Raw genomic sequence first — 18282 nt, forward strand, 5'->3', positions numbered from 1 at the left:
TTTTTTTTTTTTTGCGGTACGCGGGCCTCTCACTGCTGTGGCCTCTCGCGTTGCGGAGCACAGGCTCTGGATGCACAGGCTCAGCAGCCATGGCTCACGGGCCCAGCCGCTCCGCGACAACGTGGGATCCTCCCGGACCGGGGCACGAACCCGTGTCCCCTGTATCAGCAGGCGGACCCTCAACAACTGTGCCACCAGGGAAGCCCTGATGATGTCCTTTCTAACTGGTGTGAGGTGATACCTCACTGTAGTTTTGATTTGCATTTCTTTGATAATTAGTGATGTTGAGCAGCTTTTCATGTGCTTCTTGGCAATCTGTATGTCTTCTTTGGAGAAATGTCTATTTAGGTCTTCTGCCCATTTTTGGATCGGGTTGTTTGTTTCTTTAATATTGAGCTGCGTGAGCTGTTTATATATTTTGGAAATTAATCTTTTGTCCATTGATTCATTTGCAAATATTTTCTCCCATTCTGAGGGTCTTCTTTTCATCTTGTTTTGCTGTGCAAAAGCTTTTAAGTTTCATTAGGTCCCATTTGTTTATTTTTGTTTTTATTTCCGTTACTCTAGGAGGTGGATCAAAAAAGATCTTGCTGTGACTTATGTCAAAGAGTGTTCTTCCTATGTTTTCCTCTAAGAGTTTTATAGTGTCCGGTCTTACATTTAGGTCTCGAATCCATTTTGAGTTTATTTTTGTGTATGGTGTTAAGGAGTGTTCTAATTTCATTCTTTTACATGTAGCTGTCCAGTTTTCCCAGCACCACTTATTGAAGAGGCTGTCTTTTCTCCTTTGTATATCCCTGCCTCCTTTGTCATAGATTAGTTGACCATAGGTGCATGGGTTTATCTCTGGCCTTTCTATCCTGTTCCATTGATCTATATTTCTTTTCTTGTGCCAGTAACATATTGTCTTGATTACTATAGCTTTGTAGTATAGCCTGAAGTCAGGGAGTCTGATTCCTCCAGCTCTGCTTTTTTCCCTCAAGACTGCTTTGGCTATTTGGGGTCTTTTGTGTCTCCATACAAATTTCAAGAATTTTTGTTTTAGTTCTGTAAAAAATGCCATTGGTAATTTGATAGGGATTGCATTGATTCTGTAGATTGCTTAGGGTAGTATAGTCATTTTCACAATATTGATTCTTCCAATCCAAGAACATGGTATATCTCTCCATCTGTTGGTATCACCTTTAATTTCTTTCATCAGTGTCTTACAGTTTTCTGCATACAGGTCTTTTTTCTCCCTAGGTAGGTTTATTCCTAGGTATTTTAGTCTTTTTGTTGCAATGGTAAATGGGAGTGTTTCCTTAATTTCTCTTTCAGATTTTTCATCATTAGTGTATAGGAATGCAAGAGATTTCTGTGCATTAGCTTTGTATCCTGCAACTTTACCAAATTGATTGATTAGCACTAGTAGTTTTCTGGTGGCATTTTTAGGATTCTCTATATATAGTATCATGTCATCTGCAAACAGTGACAGTTTTACTTCTTCTTTTCCAATTTGTATTCCTTTTATTTCTTTTTCTTCTCTGATTGTCATGGCTAGGACTTCCAAAACTATGTTGCATAATAGTGGTGAGAGTGGATATTCTTGTCTTTTTCCTGATCTTAGAGGAAATGCTTTCAGTTTTCAAAATTGAGAATGATGTTTGCTGTGGGTTTGTTGTATACGGCCTTTATTATGTTGAGGTAGGTTCCCTCTATGCCCACTTTCTGGAGAGTTTTTATCATAAATGGGTGATGAATTTTGTCAAAAGCTTTTTCTTCATCTATTGAGATGATCATATGGTTTTTCTTCTTCAGTTTGTTAATATGGTGTATCACATTGATTTGCATATAGTGAAGAATCCTTGCATCGCTGGGATAAATCCCACTTGATCATGGTGTATGATCCTTTTAATGTGTTGTTGGATTCTGTTTGCTAGTATTTTGTTGAGGATTTTTGCATCTATATTCATCAGTGATATTGGTCTGTAATTTTCTTTTTTTGTAGTATTTTTGTCTGGTTTTGGTATCAGGGTGATGGTGGCCTCATAGAATGAGTTTGGGCCTGTTCCTTCCTCTGCAATTGTTTGGAAGAGTTTGAGAAGGATGGGTGTTAGCTCTTCTCTAAATGTTTGATAGAATTCACGTGTGAAGCCATCTGGTCCTGGACTTTGGTTTGTTGGAAGATTTTTAATCACAGTTTCAATTTCATTACTTGTGATTGGTCTGTTCATATTTTCTATTTCTTCCTGGTTCAGTCTTGGAAGGTTATACCTTTGTAAGGATTTGTCCATTTCTTCCAGGTTGTCCATTTTATTGGCATAGAGTTGCTTGTAGTAGTCTCTTTGGATGCTCTGTATTTCTGTGGTGTCTGTTGTTCTCCTTTTTCATTTCTAATTTTATTGATTTGAGTCCTCTCCTTCTTTTTCTTGATGAGTCTGGCTAATGGTTTATCAATTTTGTTTATCTTCTCAAAGAACCAGCTTTTTTTTTTTGATCTTTGCTATTGTTTTCTTCGTTTCTATTTCATGTATTTCTGCTCTGATCTTTATGATTTCCTTTCTTCTGCTAACTTTAGGTTTTGTTTGTTCTTCTTTCTCTAGTTCCTTTAAGTGTAAAGTTAGATTATTTATTTGAGATTTTTCTTGTTTCTTGATGTAGGCTTGTATAGGTATAAACTTTCCTCTTAGAACTGCTTTTGCTGCATCCCATAGGTTTTGGATCGTCGTGTTTTCACTGTCATTTGTCTCTAGATATTTTTTGATTTCCTCTTTGATTTCTTCAGTGTTCTGTTGGTTATTTAGTAATGTATTGTTTAGCCTCCATGTGTTTGTGTTTTTTATGTTTTCTTCCCTGTAATTCATTTCTAATCTCATAGTGTTGTGGTCCGAAAAGATGCTTGATAAGATTTCAGTTTTCTTAAACTTACTGAGGCTTGATTTGTGACCCAAGATGTGATCTATCCTGGAGAATGGTCCTTGTGCACTCGAGAAGAAAGTGTAATCTACTGTTTTGGGGTGGAATGTCCTATAAATGTCAATTAAATCTATCTGGTCTGTTGTGTCATTGAAAGCTTCTGTTTCCTTATTTATTTTCATTTTGGATGATCTGTCCATTGGTGTAAGTGAGGTGTTAAAGTCCCCCACTATTACTGTGTTACTGTCGATTTCCTTTTTTATAGCTGTTAGCAGTTGCCTTATGTATTGAGGTGCTCCTATGTTGTGTGCATATATATTTATAATTGTTATATCTTCTTCTTGGATTGATTCCTTGATCATTATGTAGTGTCCTTCTTTGTCTCTTGTAATATTCTTTATTTTAAAGTCTATTTTATCTGATATGAGTATTGCTACTCCAGCTTTCTTTTGATTTCCATCTGCATGGAATATCTTTTTTCACCCCCTCACTTTCAGTCTGTAATGTCCCTAGGTCTGAAGTGGGTCTCTTGTAGATAGCATATATAGGGTTCTTGTTTTTTTTTTTGCGGTACGCGGGCCTCTCACTGTTGTGGCCTCTCCCGTTGTGGAGCATAGGCTCCAGACGTGCAGGCTCAGCGGCCATGGCTCATGGGCCCAGCTGCTCTGCGGCATGTGGGATCTTCCCGGACTGGGGCACGAACCCGTGTCCCCTGCATCGGCAGGCGGACTCTCAACCACTGCGCCACCAGGGAAGCCCTGGTTCTTGTTTTTATATCCATTCAGCAAGCCTGTGTCTTTTGGTTGGAGCATTTAATCCATTCACGTTTAAGGTAATTATTGTTATGTATATTCCTATGACCATTTTCTTAATTGTTTTGAGTTTGTTTTTGTAGGTCCTTTTCTTCTCTTTTGTTTCCCACTTAGAGAAGCTCCTTTAGCATTTGTTGTAAAGTTGGTTTGGTGGTGCTGAATTCTCTTACCTTTTGTTTGTCTGTAAAGCTTTTGATTTCTCCATTGAATCTGAATGAGATCCTTGCTGGGTAGAGTAATCTTGGTTGTAGGTTCTTCCCTTTCATCACTTTAAGTATATCATGCCACTCCCTTCTGGCTTGTAGAGTTTCTGCTGAGAAATCAGCTGTTAACCTTATGGGAGTTCCCTTGTATGTTATTTGTCATTTTTCCCTTGCTGCTTTCAAGAATTTTTCTTTGTCTTTAACTTTTGCCAATTTGATTGCTGTGTGTCTTGGCGTGTTTCTCCATGGGTTTATCCTGTATGGGACTTGCTGCGCTTCCTGGACTTGGGTGGCTATTTCCTTTCCCATGTTAGGGAAGTTTTTGCCTATCATCTCTTCAAATATTTTCTCTCGTCCTTTCTATCTCTCTTCTCCTTCTGGGACCCCTATAATGCGAATGTTGTTGCATTTAATGTTGTCCCAGAGGTCTCTTAGGCTGTCTTCATTTCTTTTCATTCTTTTTTCTTATTCTGTTCTTCAGCAGTGAATTCCACCATTTTGTCTTCCAGGTCACTTATCCGTTCTTCTGCCTCAGTTATTCTGCTATTGATTCCTTCTAGTGTATTTTTCATTTCATTTACTGTATTGTTCATCTCTGTTTGTTTGTTCTTTAATTCTTCTAGGTCTTTGTTAAACATTTCTTGCATCTTCTCGATCTTTGCCTCTATTCTTTTTCTGAGGTCCTGGATCATCTTCACTATCATTATGCTGAATTCTTTTTCTGAAAGGTTGCTTATCTCCACTTCACTTAGTTGTTTTTCTGGGGTTTTATCTTGTTCCTTCATCTGGTACATAGCCCTCTGCCTTTTCATCTTGTCTATATGTCTGTGAATGTGGTTTTTGTTCCACAGGCTGCAGGATTGTAGTTCTTCTTGTTTCTGCTTGTCTGCCCTCTGGTGAATGAGGCTATCTAAGAGTCTTGTGTAAATTTCCTGATGGGAGGGACCTGTGGTGGGTAGAGCTGGCTGTTGCTCTGGTGGGCGGAGCTCAGTAAAACTGTAATCCACTTGTCTGCTGATGGGTGGGGCTGGGTTCCCTCCCTGTTGGTTGTTTGGCCTGAGGCATCCCAACACTGGAGCCTACCTGGGCTTTTTGGTGGGGCTAATGGCAGACTCTGGGAGGTCTCAAGCCAAGGAGTACTTCACAGAACTTCTGCTACCAGTGTCTTTGTCCTCACGGTGAGCCACAGCCCACCCCCCCCACCTCTGCAGGAGACCCTCCAACACTAGCAGGTAGGTCTGGTTCAGTCTCCCCTGGGGTCACTGCTCCTTCCCCTGGGTCCTGATGTGCACACTACTTTGTGTGTGCCCTCTAAGTGTGGAGTGTCTGTTTCCCCCAGTCCTGTCAAAGACCTGCAATCAAATCCTGCTACGCTTCAAAGTCTGATTCTCTGGGAATTCCTCCTCCCATTGCTGGACCCCCAGGTTGGGAAGCCTGACGTGGGGCTCAGAATCTTCACTCTAGTGGGTGGACTTCTGTGGGTGGACTTCTGTGGTGTAAGTGTTCTCCAGTCTGTGAGTCACCCACCCACCAGTTATGGCATTTGATTTTACTGTGCTTGTGCCCCTCCTACCATCTCATTGTGGCTTCTCCTTTGTCTTTGCATGTGGGGTATCTTTTTTGGTGAGTTCCAGTGTCTTCCTGTCGATCATTGGCCAGCAGCTAGTTGTGATTCTGGTGTTCTCACAAGAGGGAGTGAGAGCACGTCCTTCTACTCCGCCATCTTGGTTCCTCGCTTGATACTTAAATTTAAATCTGAAAAATTCATTAGCTAGTTGTATCAGGATACTTTCTTTGCCTTGTCTTTAATCCTGGGATGATTTTAGAAAATCTTAAATAGAAAGTTCAAATTAAAAAATAACACTTCAGGAGCAACAGGTATTTTAAAACTGTGTTTTTAACATAACAGTTGTAGTATCTTCATTTAAAAAGAAGTAAAGTTCTTTTCATTTGCCCTTCTGTTCTTTCTCCTAAATTCGTCACCAGTGGTAGTCATGGTTAACAGTTTAGAGTGAGTTTTTCCAAACTTTTTCCTATGCATTTACAATCATGTATACACAGAGAACATAGCTAAAAGTAACATAGTCAAAGTAAGTGAAGCCTCACGGATTTACTGTTTCATAAGTGCTGACTCAAGCTGAAGCAAGCCTAGAGAACGTCAGGAAGCTTTCAGGAATAGAGTAGGACTTGTTGTTTACCTTCTTCTAAGACATTGGCACTGGTAATCAATCCATGCTTCACAGCCTTGCCTTACCTCACTTACTGCAGAATTCTATTTCTTCTGGTCATTTGTGTTTTAAAAAAATATTTATCTAATTATTTTGGCTGTGCTGGGTCTTTGTTGTGGCACGCAGGCTTCTTAGTTGTGGCATGCATGCGGGCTCTAGTTCCCCAACCAGGGATCAAACCCAGGCCCTCTGCATTGGGAGCACGGGGTCTTACCCACTGGACCACAGGGAAGTTCTTGGTCATTTGTTATCTTTTAGATTCTCTTGTAGTTACTACTCAGTTCATTGCCAAATTCTGATCTAGGTCCCCTCCCCTCATTCCCAAGCCTTTGCTATACCTTCTAGATTCCTCTGTGATCAGGAAGCTCCTCTATATCATCAGCCCTTCTTAGAATATTTGCCTCCTTGCCTTATGTGAAACTGGGCAGTTTCTTGAGGATACCACCTTCTCCATAGCCTCCTTCAGTGGTGTAGCAACTTTTTTCCCTTTCTGTTCCACATATTTCAGCACCAGGAAATGGGTGGATGCTGTCCTTGCTCTCTGTTACCTTGTCCAGGCCATTAATACTTCCTTCTCCAGCTAAATTCTTTGTCCTTTGAGGTTCATTTTTCTAATCTTTCCCTGTTATGTTATTGCCCTCTCATTCATTGATGATTGGAGTTCTTAGTTATAAATTTAAGGCCTTCTCCTGTTGGCACTCTTAGTAATTTTGATATCTATGTGGATGCGTCTTCCAAAAACTTGGCCTCTCAGTTTCTTGACTTCTTTATCTGCAGTGACCATTTTCTTCACTCCCCTTCAGCCATATAATTCACTGATCACAGGCTGGATCCCGGCCCATGGCATTACCAGAAACGATACCAGTTTTGAAATCTTGATGTTAAACATTCTATACTACTCTTTGCCTACCTCCATCTATTCTATTTTTTGAGTTCACTACAGTTTTCTGACCTGTCAGGGCTTATCCCTTAATTCCCTAATATCCTCACTGTTTATCCCATCAGCCCCTTCTTAGGTTTGGGCCTAGATTTTTATTGCCCATTATTTAATTGCTCCTCAGCATATATTCTTCACTCTTTAGGTCTCTCCTGATCTTGGGTGAAAGATGATTCCTTCTCTATTGCTAGGAGATGGAATAGGTATTCTTCTTGATCCCCATTGCTTCATCCAGACATTACTTCCTTTCTCCTTGCTGAAGAAATCACCCAACTGAGTTCCAATTTAAATTCATGATCATAAACCTTGGCAATTTTACTAGGTTCATTTAGTGGATGCGTAACCATCGCATTGGGGTTTGTAGGGTGTAATCAGAAAACAACTTTAGGGCTTCCTTGGTGGCGCAGTGGTTGAGAGTCTGCCTGCCGATGTAGGGGACATGGGTTCGTGCCCCGGTCCGGGAAGATCCCACATGCCGCGGAGCGGCTGGGCCCGTGAGCCATGGCCGCTGAGCCTGTGCATCCGGAGCCTGTGCTCCACAACGGGAGAGGCCACAACAGTGAGAAGCCCGTGTACCGCAAAAAAAAAAAAAAAAAGAAAACAACTTTACTCTTTTCCTTCGTTGCCTGTTCTAAACTCTTCTCTGGGCCTGATTCTTTCCCTGGCCTTGTACAGGTTCAGAGTATCCAGGTCATTTCACTAATTAAAGTGTCAGGTCCTGGGAATTCCCTGGGGGTCCAGTGGTTAAGACTTGGGCTTTCACTGCTGTGGACCCGAATTCGATCCCTGGTCAGGGAGCTAAGGTACCACAAGCTGCGTGGTGTGGCCAAAGGAAAAAAAAAAAGTCAAGTTCTATTTAATGCGCTAAATTTCACTTATATATAATGTTCTCCTCTTCCTCAGTTTGGCCTGCCTTAGGCTTTGGAAGCCTGCAGTGGAAGAAGAGATTAAGATGGACATTGCAGGTTGTTTCCAGTTTTTTCCTGTTGTAGACAGTGCTGTGGTGAATATCCTGTGGAGGCAGAATAGTTTAGAAGTAGATCATTGACACTGGATGTTTGAATCCCAGCTCTGGGATTCAACCTTTCTGTACCTCAGTTTCCTCATCTGTAATATGGGGATGATAATGGTATCTGCTTGATAGTCTACTCTGAGGATTAAATGTAGATTAATATGTAGAACTCTTAGGAAAGTGTTCAATAAATGTCTGTCATAAGAAGATCTTTGTGCATATATACAAATATTTCTTTTAGATGATTACAATTTTAAAATAGTGATTTCTTTTTGTACTTAATTATTTGTGAATGTCAGTAAATAAGTTGCCCTTTGGTGTAATAAAACTCATTTATCTTTGTATCTATTTTTTGCTTTTTCTTATACATTTATGATCATATAATATAAATCTTTATGGTCTGGTCTAATGCTGCTGTTCCCCATATTTTATTTATTTATTTTTAAATTTTTATTCATTAATTTTTTTGGCTGCATTGGGTCTTCGTTGCTGCGCGCGGGCTCTTTGGTTGTGGCAAGCGGGGGCTACTCTTCATTGGGGTGCGCAGGCTTTTTGTTGCAGTGGCTTCTCGTTGCAGAGCATGGGCTCTAGGTGCGTGGGCTTCAGTAGTTGTGGCACACGGGCTTCAGTAGTTGTGGCGTGCAGGCTCAGTAGTTGTGGTGCATGGGCTTAGTTGCTCTGTGACATATGGGATCTTCCTGGACCAGGGCTCGAACCCCTGTCCCCTACATTGGCAGGTGGATTCTTGACCACTGCACCACCAGGGAAGTCCCTCCCCATATTTTATACATAGGGACCCCTCTTACTTTTTTTATATCTATATAGAGCTGATTACGTATAGTCTATGAAAGCTTAAGATTTTTGGTTCTGATAATATGTATGTAAAAATGTGTATTTTAAGATATGCTATATGCTGTGGCTTGATTAACAAAAATGATGATGAAAGTTGACAGTAACAGTAATAATAATGTCTGTTGTTATATAATGCTTACTAGTTCAAAGCTTAATATTTGTAAGGTGCTCTCAGATCCATATCACTAATAATCCTGTCTGTTATAACCCTTTACATTTAGCATAGCAAAACCACATATTTTATATTATTAATTTCTCACAGTAACTCTGAAATAGGTGGGGGTAAACAGTCTTATTCTGGTATAATAAATGAGACAGATTATTTGCTAAAGATATAATAGCTAGTAAGCAGTAGAGCCAGACTTGAACCTAACTTCTTACTTTTAAGTCAGTGTGTGGGAACCATAATGAGTGACTTATGTGTTCCTGGACATGAGTGGTTCTCAGAGGTGATTTAGCCCCTCAGGGGACATGTGACAGAGTTTAGAGACATTTTTGGTTGTCGTAACTGGGGAGGGAAAATGCTACTAGCATCTAGTGGATAGAGGCCAGGGAGGCTGTTAAATATCCTATAATGCACAGGACAGTCCCTCACAACAAAGAATTATCTGGCCCCAAATGTGCAGAGTGCTTACGTTGAGAAACTGTTGTACAGTGATCATTGATGACATAAGATAAAGATTGTGAAATTTTGTTTGGTGAGATTTCACTGATAAGCAGCAGATTAACTCCATACTTCAGTTTCTTCACATCTGCAACTTTTCTTAGATTTGGGCTATAAAGCTCAATAATAACCCTACAAGCAACATATATACTCTGAATCAAGAGAAGTTTGAAGATGTGATGAGATTGAAGATTGGAACAAATCTTTCCTCCTCTTTCAAAGGAGGGCAGCTGTTCAAAGGCCTTAAATTTATTATTCTTTTCCTCACCAGTTTGTTTCCCAGGGGGTGTGCATTGGGTTTCAGTTGGGAAACAAGACAAATCTGGGCTTCTGATGAAACTGCAGAATCTTTGCACACGGTTGGATCAGGATGAGAATTTCTCCCAGAGGCTTCCACTTAATATTGAAGAAGCTAAAGACCGTCTCCGCATTCTGATGCTGCGCAAACATCCAAGGTACAGATGGTTATACTTATTTGGTGTATGAAGTCACAGTGAGACTTAACTACTGACATCTTGAGAACATCATAGCCTTTTCTTGCTGTTGAGTAGAGGGTCTAAGAAAGAACCATTGCCTTCCTGCTCTTCCTCTCTCTTGTATTAAAAAAAAGTGTCTGCCACTGACCTTTGCATCGTACCTGCCAATTCTCTCTTGTGTGCCATTGTAGGCTCTCAAGAAATATTTCTTAAGTAGGTGAGTTGGTGAATGGTCTTTGTTAAAAGATGCAGACTTTTTACCTTGAATACATTATTTCTAATAGATTAACACAGAACAAGAGACAGAATAAATGCATGCAGGCAACTTGTAAAAGACTGAGTCAGGAAGGATTATTTATTTAAAGGGACCCTTCTACTGTGTTCTCTTACTTTTTGGGTATACACGTAACTCTTCTACTTCCAAGTACTTTAAGAGTTTGTTTTGTTTATTTCAATAATTAATTAATTTATTAAATAAATGCCATTATAATTATGTGCCAGGCACTGTTGTCAGCTATATCACAGTTTTCATTAGCCAAAGGGAGGCAGCAACTGAGTTGCTATCTTTGTTAAGAGTTAAGGGATTTAGTCAACAATTTGATTTCTGCCACCTAGCAGCTATTTTATTTGTTCATTTAACCAACATTGAGTGTCGTGCCAGGTTCTGGGTCAAGTGCTACAAGTACAAAGATTAATAAAGCATTCCTTGCGAGTATAACAGTAAATTGGGTGAGAATTAGGTAATGGCTCTGAAGTTTTTTTTATTGCCCCCATGCACCTGATGATGCTGTATACTTTCATGTGTAGTAGTGGCTGAATATGGTAGTGCTTCCCCAAATTGGTAAGGGGATTCATATCAGAATATTGGGTGAGAGGAATAATTTTGGGAAAAAGCCTCCTAGTGATTATGATGGATACTCATTACGGAGGGCAAGCTCCCTTCTCTCTGGCTTCTTTCTCTTCCAGATCCCTCTGTTATCTCCCCCTCCCCTTGATAGTCACTAGTATCCATTTTCCTGCAGAAATGGGATTGAGACCACTAACCACTTCCTCTTTTCTTGATCAGTAACTTCTCCTTAGTTCTACTTTCTTTGCAAAAATAAAAATGATTCCTGTGTAGGAAAATATTGTAACCACTCTCAGATGTATCAGATCATGGCATATAAAGTCATTTTGTTTCTCTCTCAGCATCATTTTGGTTTATGTTTTTGTAATTTTCCAGCCTGTGTATATTCCTAGAGTCTTTTTTTGTAGTGTACAGAAGTAGTATGCCATTCAGATAATAACGCTAGTGTATAATTATGCTGTCAGGTTTTAGTTGTATTATTTTCTCCATTTGTTCTGACGAGTTTAAAAAAGTTTTTTGGAGGGGCTGATTAGGAATTAGCACACAGATTCTTTGTCATTATGCGTAAACAAATTGATTTCTTGGATGGAAAAAAAGCCCACTAGTGTACCAAGTGAAAAGTAATATTTGCTGGTGCATTCAGTTAGGTTGGGACATATGAAATTGCTAGTTTTGTAGGTAAAATGGTCAAATATTGTCATTGTTCTGTGATGCTTTCTAATGCTAACCTAAGCCCAGTTCTTGCTTGGTTTGGGTGATTAAAGACTGAATTGGAAAAATCTCATTACTTGGATAGTTCTTTTTAGGCACTAGGAGGCTTATTTCTAATACTTATAATAAAGTATACACAGTTCTCTTTTTATAAGTCCTTTAACTTTAATATGCAGTAATTTGGGGTAGAAGGAAGGGAAAGTCTCTAATTTTCTTTTCCTTATTGGTATATTGTGAAAGGGATACCAAAGAAAAGAGAAAGAACCATGAAATAGACATCTATTTTTTTTTAATTTTGTAAATTTTAAGAAAACACTGGTGGCATTCTCTTTTTTTAAAAGGAAGTTTAAAATAAATGTCATTAGTGACTCAATACGGTTTTTTCTTATTAAGGTCTCTGTTGATTTTGGATGATGTTTGGGATCCTTGGGTGTTAAAAGCTTTTGACAATCAGTGTCAGATTCTTCTTACAACCAGAGACAAGAGTGTTACAGATTCAGTAATGGGTAAGGATTATTAATTTGCTTTTTATAATAATTCAGTTACATTTAAATATGTGGCATACCAAATTGCTTACTATGTCTTGTGATTTCACAGGTCCTAAATATGTAGTCCCTGTGGAGAGTGGTTTAGGAAAAGAAAAAGGACTTGAAATTTTATCCCTTTTTGTTAATATGAAGAAAGCAGATTTGCCAGAACAAGCTCACAGTATTATAAAAGAATGTAAAGGTATAGTTATTTATTTTGTGTATGAGGGGGTTATAGAGATATTAATTTACCCTTTTGTAAGTTAAGCTAATGAACATAACAGTTTAACACATGAACATCCAAAAACTTTACTAGAATATTTAGTATTTTAGGTTCTTCTCTGATACCCTACATGGATAGTGATATTTTGGTATTCATTCTTTAGTTAAAATAATATTTAACAAACACCCACAATATGTTATGAAAGGGGTAAGATGAAGACATGACCTCTGTTGTCAAAGAATAAAAAATGTAGTGAGAGTCACAGTTTAAAATTTTTTTGGTTGGGATTTTATTTTTTTATTTTTTATTTTTTGACTGTGCTGCGTGGCTTTTGGGATCTTAGTTCCCTGACCAGGGGTTGAATTTGGGCCACCACAATGAAAGCATGGAGTCCTAACCACTGGACTGCCAGGGAATTCCCTGGTTGGGATTTTATAAAAATAATGTTCTAATTTGATAAGTAAAAACTGGTGCTGTCTTCTTAATTTGCATTTTTAAATAGTGAAGTTAAACTTTTTTATTGAATATTGCATTTTAAGAAATTATCCTGGACTTCCCTGGTGGCGCAGTAGTTAAGAATCCACCTGCCAATGCAGGGAACACGGGTTCGAACCCTGGTGTGGGAAGATTCCACATGCTGTGGAGCAACTAAGCCCGTGCGCCACAACTACTGAGCCTGCGCTCTATAGCCTGCGAGCCACAATTACTGAGCCTGTGTGCCACAACTATTGAAGCCCGTGCCCCTAGAGCCTGTGCTCCACAACAAGAGAAGCTACCGCAATGAGAAGCCTGCGCACCACAACGAAGAGTAGCCCCTGCTCGAAGCAACTAGAGAAAAGCCTTTGTGCAGCAATGAAGACCCAGTGCAGCCAAAAATAAATAAATAAATTTATTTAAAAAAAAAAATTATCCTTGACTCACTTTTGTGATATAAGTATTTTTCATTGATTTTTTTGACACTCTATGGAAACTATTAACCTTTTGTCATATTTTTTCCAACTGTTTTTCTTCTAGTTGTGTCTGCCTTTTAATTTCATTTGTAGTATTTTTTTGACACACAGAAATTTAAAATTTTATATAGTCAAATCTATCAGCTCTTAAGATTATTTTTTCCATCATTGTTAATGCTTGGAAATAGTTTCTTGTTTTTCTTTCTTCCATCAAACTTGTTTTTGAGTTAATTGACTTTTAAAAAGTATCTCAACCTTAGGAAGAAATACTTGATTTGTATTCATTATGAAGGTGATGCATGTGCATTTTGAAACACTTAAAAAGAAAAAATAGAAATTATCCATAATCTGATAATTATTAGCATCATGAGAGTATTTCTCCTAGTCTTTCAGGACATATAAAACCTTGAAAAAAATATTGAGATTATAATGGTATGTATAATTTTCAATCTTACCCTTTTTAATAGCAAATCTTGAGCATTTTCCCATGTTATTAAATATCTTTTGAAAATTTACCAGTGGCATAATATTGTGATATACTTTATTCAGTCATTTCCCTGTTATTGTTTAAGATTTTTCACTATTTTAAATACTGTAATGAATATCCTTAAGTGAAATATTTCTTATTTCTAATGACTTCTTTAGGATAAGTACCTGAAGTGAATCCAAGAGTTATAAATATTTTAAAGCTTTGGATAGCATGCGGCAGAAATTCTTTCTTGAGGATAAATTGATTCTTAGTGGTAATTTGGAAATGATACCGTAATAACACTGACTTTTTTTATTTTTTAGGTTCACCTCTTGTAGTGTCTTTAATTGGTGCACTTTTACGAGATTTTCCCAACCGCTGGGAGTACTACCTCAGGCAACTTCAGAATAAGCAATTTAAGAAGATAAGGAAATCTTCATCGTATGATTATGAGGCTTTGGATGAAGCCATGTCTATAAGTGTTGAAATGCTCAGAGAAGACATCAAAGATTATTACACAGATCTTTCCATCCTTCAGAAAGATGTTAAGGTGCCTACGAAGGTAATAGAAGGACCAACAATCTTTATCATTGGGTATTGTGGCATATAACCTTTGGTTTACTCCTGAGGATATTGTTACAGAGGATATTGGGAGGATAAAACCTGTGTACCTGAGGGTGGTGGACTGGAGGGTGTAGAAATCCCACTGTTCTTAGTTTCCATCATGGGCTTTGGTGTTGAACTCAGATGAGTTACCTAGTTCTCAGTGGTTCTAGTGAACCTGGAGAAGCATATGACTTCTTTAGAACTCTTTTTCTTTTCTGTCTTGATGAGTATTTGAGCTTCTTATGAAATGGAGATATTATTCAGGGCTTTAATACAGGATGTTTTTAATACAATTAAAAAAGTTATTTGTTTTATTTATTTTTGGCTGTGTTGGGTCTTCGTTGCTTTGCGTGGGCTTGTCTAGTTGCGGTGAGTGGGGGCTACGCTTTGTTGCGGTGTGCGGGCTTCTCATTGTGGTGGCTTCTCTTGTTTTGGAGCACGGGCTCTAGGTGCGCAGGCTCAGTAGTTGTGGCGCATGGGCTTAGTTGCTCTGGGGCATGTGGGTTCTTCCCAGACCAGGGCTCGAACCTGTGTCCCCTGCATTGGCAGGCGGATTCTTAACCACTGTGCCACCAGGGAAGCCCTAACACATGATTTTTTGTCTGTTAACCTCCTGTGTTCAATCCTGGTCATTGTACATTGTGGCACATTAAATGTTTAAAATGATTCCTAGGTGTTGTGTATCCTCTGGGATATGGAAACTGAAGAAGTTGAAGACATACTGCAGGAGTTTGTTAATAAGTCTCTCTTGTTCTGTGATCGAAATGGAAAATCATTTCTTTATTATTTACATGATCTTCAAGTAGATTTCCTTACACAGAAGAATCACAGCCAGCTTCAGGTACTTGCATCTCTGTACGTTCTTTTTTTTTTTAACTTTTAATTTTGAAATGATTTTAGACTTATAGAAAAGTTGCAAAATAATAGTTTCTATGCATGTACTTTCATCTAGCTTCCCCCAATGTTAACATCTTACATAACTATAATACAGTTATGAGAGCCAGAAAATTAACATTGATACAATACTGTTAACTAATACTCAGACTTTATTTGAATTTTGCCAGCTTTCCCACTAATGTCCTTTTTTGTGGTTCAGATCCAATTCTGTATTCTATATTGCATAATATCATCATGTTTCCTTAATTTCCTCAAATCTAGGAAAATTCCTTGATTTTCTTTCTTTCATGATCACTTTTGAAGAGTACTCACTAGTTATTTTGCACAGTGTCCCTTAGTTTGTTTTTTTTTTTTTTTAAATTAATTAATTTATTTTTGGCTGTTTTGGGTCTTCATTGCTACGCAGGGGCTTTCTCTAGTTGTGGAGAGGGGGGCTACTCTTTGTTGTGGTGCATGGGCTTCCCATTGCAGTGGCTTCTCTTGTTGTGGAGCACAGGCTCTAGGCACGTGAGTTTCAGTAGTTGTGGCCCGTGGGCTCTAGAGCTCAGGGTCAGTAGTTATGGCGCATGGGCTTTGTTGCTCTGCAGCATGTGGGACCTTCCCAGACCAGGGCTTGAACCCATGTCCCCTGCATTGTCAGGCAGATTCTTTTATTTTTTATTATTATTATTTTTTGCGGTATGCCGGCCTCTCACTGTTGTGGCCTCTCCCGTTGTGGAGCACAGGCTCCGGACGCGCAGGCTCAGCAGCCATTGCTCATGGGCCCAGCCACTCCGCGGCATGTGGGATCTTCCCGGACCGGGGCACGAACCCATGTCCCCTGCATCGGCAGGCGGACTCCCAACCACTGCGCCACCAGGGAAGCCCCTCTTAGTTTGGGTTTGTCTGATGTTTTCTCTTGACTAGAGTAAGGTTATATATTTTTGGCAATAACACCACAGAAGTGCTGTTGTGTCCTTCTCAGTGCATCATATCAGGGTGTTGACACGTCTAATCAGTGATATTAACATTGATTACTTGGTTAAAGTTTCTCAACTGTAAAGTTACTGTTTTTTTTCTTTTGTAGTTAATAAGTATCTTGTGGGGAGATTCTCTGTACATTCTTAAATAGCTTTGGAAGCTGGAGTTTCTGTGATGCTTAGGTTATGAAATTGTTTCTGTCCTCTGAAATGTTTCATTTGGGTTTCAGGATCTACACAAGAAACTAATCACTCAGTTCCAGAGACATTTCCGGCTACATTGTCTTTCACCGGATCAGGAGGACTGCATGTATTGGTACAATTTTCTGGCCTATCACATGGCTAGTGCTAAAATGCACAAAGTAAGATTACTCATTTAAAAAACTGTTTTCTTTTATCTCACTTTTATTTTGTCCCTTGTTTAGAATTTTCTTTTATTAGTAAAAATAGGGTTATAACCTGTGTAAGTAATTTTGTTACTGTTTTTACCTGCAGGTACCTAAGTAACTGCAGTAAATGAACCACCTAAAAATTCAGTCTCTTCATACCAATAGCTATCCTTTGTGGACAATATGGATTTGTTTTTAAGTTCTGAGAGGAAATGGAGAGTGGGAAAGTATATTCATTCATTCAGCAAATATTTATGGAGTGCCTGTTGTGTACTGATGGTGTTCTTCATTATGAAGGATATACCACAGGCACAAAGTCCCTGCTCTCATTGAGCTTACATTCTGGGGGGAGATTGACACGGGACAGATAAATTTATCATATGTTAGCGGGGTAGTAAGTGCTCAGAAGAAGAAAAAAGTGTGCAAAGAGAAAGGAAGTGATGATTTGGCATTGAGTCATCATGATTTGCTGATGGATTTGATGTACATTGTAAGAAAAAGAGAAGAGTCAAAGATGACTCCAAGCTTGTGCAGTTCAAAGATTGGAGTTGCCATGAACTGAGTTTGGGGTAGCTGTGGGTCAAACAAGTATTTTACCAGGAGTGAAGGGAAGGTTAGGAACTCATTTGGAATATATTAAGTCTGGTGTACACATTAAGACATCTGACTGGATATATTTAGCATATCGTTGGATATATGAATCTGGATTTCTGGGGAAAACTATGGACTAAAGATAAAATTTGGGAATCATCAGCACATAGATATTTGAAGTTATGACTACCAATTAACTACTCACAATGTTAACATTTTAGAAAACCGTATATACTTTGAGAAAAGGGAACCCTTTTGCACTGCTGGTGGGAATGTAAATTGATACAGCCACTATGGAGAACAGTATGGAGGTTCCTTAAAAAAATAAAAATAGAACTACCATATGACCCAGCAATCCCACTACTGGGCATATACCCTGAGAAAACCATAATTCAGAAAGAGTCATGTACCACAATGTTCATTGCAGTTCTATTTACAATAGCCAGGACATGGAAGCAACCTAAGTGTCCATCGACAGATGAATGGATAAAGAAGATGTGGCACATATATACAATGGAATATTACTCAGCCATAAAAAGAAACAAAATTGAGTTATTTTTAGTGAGGTGGACAGACCTAGAGTCTGTCATACGGAGTGAAGTAAGTCAGAGAAAAACAAATACCGTATACTAACACATATATATGGAATCTAAAAAAAAAAAAAAAAATGGTCATGAAGAACCTAGGGGCAAGATGGGAATAAAGATGCAGACCTACTAGAGAATGGACTTGAGGACACGGGGAGGGGGAAGGGTAAGCTGGGACAAAGTGAGAGAGTGGCATGGGCATATATATACTACCAAATGCAAAATAGATAGCTAGTGGGAAGCAGCCGCATAGCACAGGGAAATCAGCTCTGTGCTTTGTGACCACTTGGGTGGGATAGGGAGGGTGGGAGGGAGAGAGACGCAAGTGGGAAGAGATATGGGGATATATGCATATGTATAGCTGATTGACTTTGTCGTAAAGCAGAAATACCCCATTGTAAAGCAATTATACTCCAATAAAGATGTTAAAAAAAACCCATATATACT

General features: G+C 38.9%; 1 protein-coding gene across 7 annotated transcripts in view; it reads left to right on the forward strand.

Moving 5' to 3' along the window:
• The window catches only part of APAF1 (apoptotic peptidase activating factor 1), a 96090-nt gene that overhangs the window by 11447 nt on the left and 66361 nt on the right, over positions 1-18282 (forward strand). For 6 of the 7 annotated variants that reach the window (XM_027107258.1, XM_027107260.1, XM_027107263.1 and 3 more), the window contains 6 exons: positions 9875-10058; positions 12031-12143; positions 12235-12366; positions 14130-14368; positions 15086-15253; positions 16499-16630. In XM_027107258.1, the coding sequence (XP_026963059.1) occupies positions 9875-10058; positions 12031-12143; positions 12235-12366; positions 14130-14368; positions 15086-15253; positions 16499-16630 (968 nt within the window). The remainder of the gene's footprint in view (positions 1-9874; positions 10059-12030; positions 12144-12234; positions 12367-14129; positions 14369-15085; positions 15254-16498; positions 16631-18282) is intronic. The other variant, XM_027107262.1, reaches the window with a different exon arrangement.

This window comes from Aethalodelphis obliquidens, unplaced genomic scaffold, assembly GCF_003676395.1.
Source record: "Aethalodelphis obliquidens isolate GAN/ISIS:26980383/991018 unplaced genomic scaffold, ASM367639v1 scaffold8, whole genome shotgun sequence".
In the NCBI taxonomy this organism is placed as follows: Eukaryota; Metazoa; Chordata; class Mammalia; order Artiodactyla; family Delphinidae; genus Aethalodelphis; species Aethalodelphis obliquidens.